General features: G+C 37.4%; 1 protein-coding gene across 10 annotated transcripts in view; it reads left to right on the forward strand.

Annotated features, from left to right (window-relative positions):
• The window catches only part of OSBPL6 (oxysterol binding protein-like 6), a 173492-nt gene that overhangs the window by 142721 nt on the left and 20674 nt on the right, over positions 1-10097 (forward strand). For 7 of the 10 annotated variants that reach the window (XM_005857627.2, XM_014546283.1, XM_014546314.1 and 4 more), the window contains 3 exons: positions 915-1080; positions 3846-3979; positions 4998-5021. In XM_005857627.2, the coding sequence (XP_005857689.1) occupies positions 915-1080; positions 3846-3979; positions 4998-5021 (324 nt within the window). The remainder of the gene's footprint in view (positions 1-914; positions 1081-3845; positions 3980-4997; positions 5022-10097) is intronic. The other 3 variants (XM_014546308.1, XM_014546329.1, XM_014546337.1) reach the window with 1 other exon arrangement.

The following is a 10097-nucleotide window of genomic DNA, read 5'->3' on the forward strand; positions in this document are numbered from 1 at the left end:
AAGATAATTGAATGAACATCTGTGCAATAAGAGCTAGGGGAGGTTACTAGTCTTATTTACAAGAGGAATTGGTATTTTCCAAGAATGTTTGGCTGACAGCATTTGTAATGGTCAGGTAGAATGTTCTAGAAGGAGAGGGCAAGGTGCTTTGCCTTCACCCATCACAAATCTAGTCCAGATCCAGCCTGGACAGGGAAGTATCTCTAGCCATTTGGAAAAATCTATAGTAATATGACTTTTTTTACTTAATGCTTTTCCATATTGGCCAGTTAATAAGCCATGCTCATACATGTAACAGCATTGTGTTAAGATACAAAGGTAAACTACAGTAATTTATGCAATATATATGTCATTTACAAACATTTTGATAAATCAATTTCAAACTTAATTGTGAGTCTCTCTAAGCCATTATATTTACTACTAAACTTATTTATGTTTTATCTAATGGCTATGGGACAAGTAAATTTTCCTGTATGTGCACCTCTTGAATTTTTACCTGTTGGGTGAGCTCAGAAAGCCGTGAGCATAAAAAGTCCTCTGCCACGAGTACCCAGACCTTGTAGGACAAGGACAGCCAAGTCACAGTTTAGCATTTTCTGCCATTGGTTTTTTAGATACAGCTGTGGGTTCAGAGCTGAAACTTATCTGGAATTGTGCCTTTTCTTGCTGTCATTCTGAAGTCACCTCACCCTGTACCAGTGAAAAGCCAGTGAGTCAGTCGCAGTCCTAAATCCACTATGGGAAATGAGACTTCCTCCCACCCCCACCACCTGCGAAGTAAATGAGTTCCGAGTGTCTCCGTGTGTGTCACCAGAGAGGAATCTGTTATTTGGAAGACGGGAAGAGATCTTTTCTGTGTGTGAGAATGCACAGTGCACTGTTGCTCATTAATGATTCATATCTTCCCCTTTCAGGTTCCTTTCAGTGCCACCATGTCACCGGTTCGCTTGCACTCCTCCAACCCCAACCTTTGTGCAGACATTGAATTTCAGACTCCCCCTAGCCACCTCAGTGACCCTCTGGAAAGTTCAACAGATTATACAAAACTTCAAGAAGAATTCTGTCTAATTGCACAGAAAGGTAACACCAACTCTAACGTGCCCTTTCGAGAAGTACTCTTCTTTGACGAGAGGTTGCCATTTACTCCTTTATCCTTGTCTAGGTGGTCATGGGGAAAGATGAAATGGTTTATATACTGGTTGGAGTTCTATATACAGAATGCAGTAGGATACAACGCCTACATCTTGGGACAACACAAATCATAGGTTTACTGTTTTGACTGAGTAAAGAAAGTGTCATTGGTGGTGGGGCAGCGAGGAAGGAAGAAAGACAAAAAGAGTTATCCTGGACAGGCCAGGTTATAAATTATTCTTGAAAGTGTGTGTTAAATGGAACATCTCAGCCAATTCTCAAGAACCAGGTGGTGCAGGAAACCAAAGGGAGCACATGGAGGGCACCTCTGGGAATGCTTTTGTTTTAACTATATTTTTATTGATTTCAGAGAGGAAAGGAGAGGGAGAGAGGAGAGATAGAAACATTGATGAAAGAGAGACATGAATCGGCTGCTTCCTGCTTGCCCCATGATGGGGATGGAGCCCGCAGCCCAGGCATGTGCCCTGACTGGGAATTGCTTGGTTGATAGGTTGATGCTCAACCACTGAGCCAGGCCAGGCAGGTGTCCTAGGGAGGTGTCTTATCAGGCTGGGAATGTTGAAGTCAACAAAAATTTGTATTCTCAAACCATCAGCACAGATATACCATCAGCTATTTCTTTAATTCTATTATCTTACAACAACTAAGCTAGATCATCTTCCCCCTTTTTTTTCTATAGGTTTCTCAGTTGGAATGCCAACCCTCTTTCACCTGCTCTTTTACTCCTAGTACACCTTTATTACATTTCTTAGCTGGATGCTAATTATGTCACTAGACTAGAGTAATATTATTTTGCTTATAAAATAGCATTGATTACAGTCAGTAGAGCCAATAACTTTTACTCATATTGGGAGAGGGAGTGTAGGAGCAGGTAGAATGAGACAAGTGTGAGTAGCTGCTTAAGGGAGATGAGTACATTTGAAGGTAGTCCCAGGAAAGCTTTGTGAATTTAGTTGCAATCCTGAGGCTTTCAGGAAATCCAAGTTTCAACAGAATTTTAAAGCCTTTTGAAACAACATATTTTCTTTTCAACTGTGCTAGGAAAAAGAAAGGGCTTCTCTATGACTGTTGAGTGAACCCTTTAGAAAGAATTATGGATTTTGAAATGACTGAGTCTGCTTTTACAGCTGCCAGTGGGATTGATGTGTTCCAGCTATCAAGTTATTACCTTTAAATTGATGATGGAGAGAATGTAGCAATAAATCAATAGGTTGTGAGTCCCTTGTTATCTCACCATTTTTCCTCTTTAATATGGGCCAGTCTTTATGCTAAAATTTTCCACTTCTAAAAAATAACCTTTCTCAAATAAGGAAATTCCTCTTTTTAGTAGATCTTGAATATTATAGCAATTCTGTTATGGTAATGATGAGAGATGTAAATTCAACCTTTTGTAATTTAAAATTAAAGACTGCCTCAGATTACACCAATGTATGTTGTTAGGTATGCAGGAGTTGGGAAGGGAACTAGAGTTTTTATTGTTACTTTTAAATCAAAATACTTCTAACATAAAGATATCCCTGGCTAAGAAAGGATTGCAGGTACTGTTCTTAAGACCAAATCAGTTCCTAACTCTAGTAAGCACTTTCTAGATCAGCTGCCTGTTTTTTTTGTTGGCAGTGATAGGGTGTGGCTGGTGATTCGGGCTGTGAAAGAATTCACAATGAAAAGAAGAGATGTAGAGAGGAAGTTTATTTTACTTTCCCTGAAGGGAAAGGACCAAGTATTGCTAATCAATACAGGGCAAGAAGTAAATGGCAGCCTGCTCTTCTAAGCAGAGGCTGTAGCTAAGCAACAAGGAAGGGAGGGGAATTTTGGGCTGAAGTTGAGTAGACATCAGGGAGGTTGTCTTGAAAAAATTATAGTTGGTTTGTTTTTCAGGAGACAGTCCAGGCAGGTGTCCTAGGGAGGTGTCTTATCAGTATTTTTCCTAAGCCTGTAAAACATGCTTAGAATAAAAGTTATTAAAACTTCAAAAGAGGCGTGTTTGAAGGGGATGGGGGAAGGGAACTTTTTACTAACTAGAGACCCCTTGGTGCGAATTATCCCTGAGTTGTAAAAACAGCAGGGAGGAGGGGTGTGCAAGAATGTAGCCTTGAGAGTAGCTTATCTTGTCTTGCAGTTTGAGCAGAGGGGCTGTTTGAATCAGAGGAGCTAACAATCTTAGGGTTTAACTGCCAGGTGCTTCTCATAAATTGTAGAAGGCTACAGCAAAGAAAAAGAAAGCCTTTTTTTCTGTCCTTACAGGCAGGACTTATAAAATGCTCTCTTTGGGGTGTACACTTTTGGGAAATAATTTTTGGATAGTTCTAAATAATGTGCATGTGTCTTCATGGTACACAGAACTGCTCAGATGCTCTCATCAATTATGGCACAGTAAAACTTGTTCCCTTTTCCTTCTAGGAATTGTGAATTAATGTATAAATATTGATATTAGAATTGGTATGCTGCTCCCAAGTCTTTGTTGGCTTATCTGGTATGAAATGCTATTCATCCTGAATAATTACCATTACCATATTTGTTTTTTGTATAAGTATTATGCTGGATTCAATTTTAAAGCTGACTTTTAATTAGGCTGTAATATAACCTTTCCAGAAAACATCTATGCACGAGTTAAAATGCGAAAAAAGTTTATAATTTTGGACATTCTTTCTGGACCCATTTGATCTTTGTTTTTCGCTTTTCTCCCCACCCAGTTCATTCCCTTTTGAAGTCTGCATTTAATAGCATAGCCATAGAGAAGGAGAAGCTTAAGCAGATGGTTTCTGAGCAGGATCACAATAAAGGCCACAGCACACAGATGGCACGACTCCGACAGTCACTGTCTCAGGTAAACGAGAATGTGTGTTTCAAGCTCATACATATTCCCATCCCTGTATGGCACAAATGGGGGTGGAGGCAGTTGGTCATGAGACTGTAAGTCTCCTAAGACATTGAGTATCAGTATTAAATATTATTACTTTTTTTCCATAAAATGTCAAGGTAAGAGTGAAATCAACCAAACTTACTTGCAAATATATAATGATTTTGGCTGATTGAATACTTTTAATGCCTCTTCATGGTTATGTATAAGGCAGTCTCTGGTTTAAAGAAAAAGAATCATGCATTTATACATGGTTTACACATCTAAAATATGGTCGGGGTATATTCAATCCAATGTTAGAACAAACATCTACTAGGGCCCTAACCAGTTTGGCTCAATGTATAGAGTGTTGGCCTGGGGACTGAACAGTCCTGGGTTTGATTCATATGCCTGGGTTGTGGACTTGATCCCCAATAGGGGGCATGCAGGAGTCAGCTGATCAATGATTCTCTCATCATTGATGTTTCTGTCTTTCTCTCCCTTTCCCTTTCTGAAATCAATAAAAATATATGTATTTTTAAAATCTACTAGGTATTCCATACTTAATATTTTTTCCACTTAAAATACATTTCAATCTATTGAAAGTTACTGATTACTGTTATACCTCTTTTTTCCTGATTTGTACTCTTAGGGTTTTCTTCCTATTTAAGTTATGTTCTCTAAAGTTATACTTTCATATTTCAATATATATTATCTAGTAGATATTACTCAATACCTATTCATTATGTAGTGTTCAATATATATTAAATTTATCTTATGAATATTAATTAAATCCCATGTATTTCAAAGTTGAAATTTCTGATTAAAATCCTTTAATGCAATACTTATGCTTTTTTTACACTGAGTACTTGCTCTGAAATTAATATTTTCTTTAGTTTATAAATGTACTTTAAAAAATTTCGAGAATTCAATGCTGTTATGTGATTTTGTGTGAGAACTCAGTGTTTATATAAAATATTGTTCACTTCCTGGTGCCTTGGATCAGAGTGAAGGAGCAAGCAAATCCTGGGTAAGTGGTTTTCCATGTGGGTCAGCTCCTGCTTGAACACTTTCCCTCAATCCCTAGGAATTAGACTGAAACTGTCTCGCCATGTTTTATGTACCTGAACTGTCAGTTTCTTTTCAATGTGAAGTTTCATGTTATTGAGTGCTGTTATCTGGACCATGTTTTCTGTGTTCAGTTAAGGTGAAACACTGCCAGTTAAGGTGCATATCCTGCTTCCAGTGCAAATCTAGGGACTTGGGAGCATGAGCATCAAAAGCAGCAGCTATGTGCCAGTCTGCAGAGGGTTTTAAGCACATTAATGGTTTTCCCTGGACAGCAATCATGGCATGTATTTGTTACAAATACATGCTATGAGTCCATGTTAATTGACCTTCTAAATAATTATTCTAAAAGTATCATGAATCAGAAGATCAAAATAATGGTGAAGTAAACATGTAAATGTCGTCTTGTAAACATAAAATGCACTCTTGCCCCTACATGCTGCAATGTTTCCTTAAGATGTATCTGTTTGTGGAGGCTTAGTAATAAGAAAAACAAGAAAATGTGTTTGATTTTTGCTTGCTTGCTTGCTTTTATTTACTTGTTGGTAAGACAGAGAATGGCAAATAGAGGTCTGGGTTGGGGCATCCAGTGAGATTAGAAATGATGAGAAAGAGAAATTTTTAAAGTTACTCATTTGTTTATTCTTTTATTCATTTCATTCAGCTGACCATATATGAAACATGATGCAAGGTGTGGAATAGCAACATAGAAGTAGGCCTGGCCATGTTCCCAGGAAGCTCATGATCTGACTCATGAGATGAGCAGTGTTTATCAGGAAACAGTTAAGCGGACCATGCTGTAGTCCATTCACATTGGCACGTGGATGGTGCAGATTCCCAGGGCTCTGGTCATTCAGAGGAACGGAGGAGCTCTGAGCTGTGAGCAGAGCCACAGCTCAGGAGGAACTGAGCCTTGAATTAGGCCTGAACATACAGCAGAAGCTCACAGGGAAGGACCTGATGTTAACATGTCAAAAGTAAAATATAGCAAAATTATATCAACTTTGCATCCTTTGGGTTTAATATTTCCTTCCCTCATCAAAACATATTTACTTACATCTAGACCTAGAGCCTCAATAGATTTTTGTTGTTCTTATATTTTTTTAACCAAAATGCTCAATTTTATCCTCAAAAGATGTAAAAAATAATTTGGTACTATAAAGATGGTTAGTTATACCCTATTCACAACAGTTCAGTTCTTCTAATTGTGTATTATCACAGCATTTTGGCTATGTTCACACTCTAGTGTCAATCTCTACCTTCCCATTGAGCCAATCCTACTCCCCTCACCTCTGAGGCTGGTCTTTCTTTCCCTGTAGCCTTGGCTTAGACATTTAAGTTTACTGTCAGTTCACTCTTTAAAGAATCACTCTCCGTGGTTAGACCACTGGAGAGCTATCTGGAGAATGGCAAAAACATGGAGTGAACAGGAAGCATTAGTCTAGGAAGAGGAGTTAAGCAGGTAGGGATCAGTTCATTAGGGACCACACAAAGGAGTTGAGATTTATCTTGTCAATGTTGGGGGGGGGGCTTAATTTTAACTAATGCGTGAAATCAGAATTTCAGAAATTGGAAATATTACTACATGTTTTTGTATATTAGAAGAAGGAAGGGATTAATTTCAGAAACACTGAGAGGGAAGAATCAGCATGGATCAGAGATCAACTGAATATTAGAAAGGGACAAGGAGATAGAGTCAAAACTAATTTTTAGGTTGTTTACTTGCATAGATGGTAGTTCTTTCCCCAAGAGAGGGACTACAAGAGGAACTGATTTGGCAAAGGTAAATAATGAGTGGTTTTTGTGGAGACTGATGTGACTGTGGAAAATCTAACAAGTAATTAGGTATGTAGATCTTGAGCTCAGGGGAGAGATCTGGGCTGGAGAGAAAGATAGATATTCCAGTATGTCGCTGAAGTTATAGATGTTGATAAATTGTGTTTTCAGTCAGAATAAAAGAGAATCAATGGTGCTGCTGCAGAGAACATAAATAGAAGACAGGCTGAAAAAAAAAAAAAAAGAGGATCCTTTGATGGAAACTCAGTGAGGCAGCCAAAGAATCTAGATAGTGATGACCATTGAGATCAAGGTTAAAGAGTTTTGATAAAGTCAATAAGGAAATGGTTAGCAGAATCTGATTTAGCAGCAAATAACATATAGACTGAAAGCAAATAAGGAGACATTGAAGGTGGGAAACAATTAACTGGTAGAGCCATCATTTGATTGGCCAACTCTAATTGTATTGTCCCTCTTTTAATATAGCACTTAGAATTGAAGCAGATGTTAAGTAACTTTAGAACATTGAGACAGTTGTTAATGTTTCTATATTAATATAACTTCACATTGCAGTGTGAATTTAGATAGCCTAAAGACATCTTTGATCCACATTCAAATGTCGTCAGTTAAATCCCCAGTTATTTATTTTATGACCTGTTAGCAAGTCAAATCTCCCCACAGGGAAGGAAGTAGATAGACTGTATTTAAATAACTTCTTAAACTAGTCTAACATCTTTAAAGCATATTTTTTATTTGACATAAGTCCTATTTGATATATATCTTATGATTAAAATGCTGTTTTTCAAGAAAGCTTTAAAATATACCAACTTGGCAAATTCCATCCTTTTAGAAGGCACAAAGTATATAATATACATGAAATTAGCATTCCTCACTACAGGCTCAGCCTAAATTGTTACCTGCCTTGGGCATGTAATAATTTGCAAGACTCAATAGTATAATGAATCCCTCTTCTAAAGTGATGTTTCTCCCCTGATCTGTGTGTACACAAAGACATACATAATTCTGTTGTTTTACCTCCATGAAACTTTAAAAGTAACTTTCACATCTGAGAGGCAGTACAGATGCTGGATTCAAGCCTGTAGGACAGACCATTATATGTGACATGTAGCCCTTTATAATTGACTTTATTTCACAACAGCTATAGTTTTGTGTTTCAATGAATGTAAAATCCTGGACACCAAATTCAAGTAGTATCAATAAGACTAAGGTAACCTCAGCCCTCCAGATTACTATAATAATAAAAGATTCAACTTAACTTGAGTCTGTCTTTAATACATTATACTTTATTACTGTTATTAATGTGATTTCTGGCCCCAAAATTTGTGCACAGCTTGTGCTAAATGCAGTGGGTGTTGTGTCTATACAAATGTGAGCATCAGAATATGATCCTTCTATTCCATCTAGAATTACTGTACTTCATTAAACCAAAATGCCACCAATTGTTAGATGGACCATCATTTTGTGCATTACTAAGAAACAAAAACTGCTGTCAATTAAAGTGACTCGGTGCTTCAGAGGTGTTAAATGTGGGGGGAAATGTGCATCTTAAAATTAATGAACTGTGGTGTGTATGGAAATGTAAGCAAAAATTTGGCTTAAGGCACAGAGTAGCATAATTAAAATCCCAATCATAGAATTTACCATCCTGTCTATCTATAGCATTCACATACCCCAAATAAATATTAAATGTTGAGATAAAAGTTCCATATATATTTGTTTGTTTCTGAATTCAAGAGTTTCCTGAGACTTGGCCAAATTTTTTCTGTTCAACGATATCCTTCATGGAATCTTTTAAATCTTTTTGTTTGTTTAGCTATACAGTAGCTTCAAATTAATATAATTATCAACATGAGTTGGCAATATTAATTAAGGCCTTAACCCTTTGGTCCATGGCTGATATCTGTAGTCTAAGAGGTAAAACTGAATGCAGAAATCATTACGCTCTTGATCATTCATGGCAGCTTTATTTAGTCTAGTAAAATTCAGTAACAGCCTAAGTGCCAATAATAGGAAATAATCGCTTATTATGCAACTATTAAAATCATGTTTATGAATATTTTGCACCATAAAATAAATGTTTATATGCAAAGAATAAGTGGCATGTATAACGTGAAGTATGCACCATTGCATAAGGTAAAAAATACATAGGAAAAAATATACCAAGCTATCAATGGTTGGTTGATTGAGTATTAAGGTATGAGTTTTTAAAAATATATTGCTACTTTTTGCATTTTCAAAATATAGCATAGTATAAACTATACTATAAATATACTACATTTTCCAAGTATATGTATTTTTTCATTGAAAAAACAAGGTTATTTTAAAGAGATATCCAGAATTTGATTCTTGGTAGCTCTAACTGGGACAGTTTCCATACTCATTTTCTCATTCCTTTTGAACCAGTTTTGCTTTGACCCAAAGAGTTTAAGTCTCTGATTATTCCATCTTGCCCTCTGTTTTATATCCTTCTCCAGCCATCAGGCCTTCCCAGAACCCACAATTCCATTTAGTAAAAAGTATGTATGCCAAAGTCTCACCCAGCCTATGGCAAATTCTCACCCATTACCTGGTTGGGTGGATGAATGGTAATTCATAGCCAGGGAGATGGAGATTGGGGCAGTTGACTCTGGCTCACATCTTCAAGGTGATAACTTCTTTTATAGCTTGGGAAGGAGTTGTGTATTTCTTGGATATACTAGACTTGAGTGTGTATGAGATGTTGGGGAAATGCACATACCATGTGGAGAGTTTTAGTGAAGTCCAAGTTCATTAACAAAGGCAAGTAGTGAGAATAAGTACAGAACCTGCCTGGTGAAGAATCTAGGCAGAGTTCCTGAGCCTCCCTGTTAGGCTTCTGGTCCTACATGCCGCTAGTAGACCAATGTTACTACTAACTAGTCCCCATAGCTTTTCTTGCTCGTTGGCTGATGGGAGCGGCTGGGGATCTGCCTCCTTTTTCCTTGCTTCGTCCAGGCTCCTTGGGTGCATTCCATACATTATTTCTGCCATAATCTGGCATCTTCCATATTAATTATCACTAACAGCATCATTTCACTGAACATACCTGTATTCCTCAATGTTCCCAAGGCCTCCGAGATATAATTACAGAGAAAGTAGTTGAGTTTTAGGGAAGGAAATAATAAATGTGGTCCTGAGCACTGCCTGACAGCTCTACACCACAAAGCTCATTAGTTGTAGCAAACATCAGAAACAGTCCCTAGGGGAGGCGGGGGGAATGTCA

This window comes from Myotis brandtii, unplaced genomic scaffold, assembly GCF_000412655.1.
Source record: "Myotis brandtii unplaced genomic scaffold, ASM41265v1 scaffold112, whole genome shotgun sequence".
Lineage (NCBI taxonomy): Eukaryota > Metazoa > Chordata > Mammalia > Chiroptera > Vespertilionidae > Myotis > Myotis brandtii.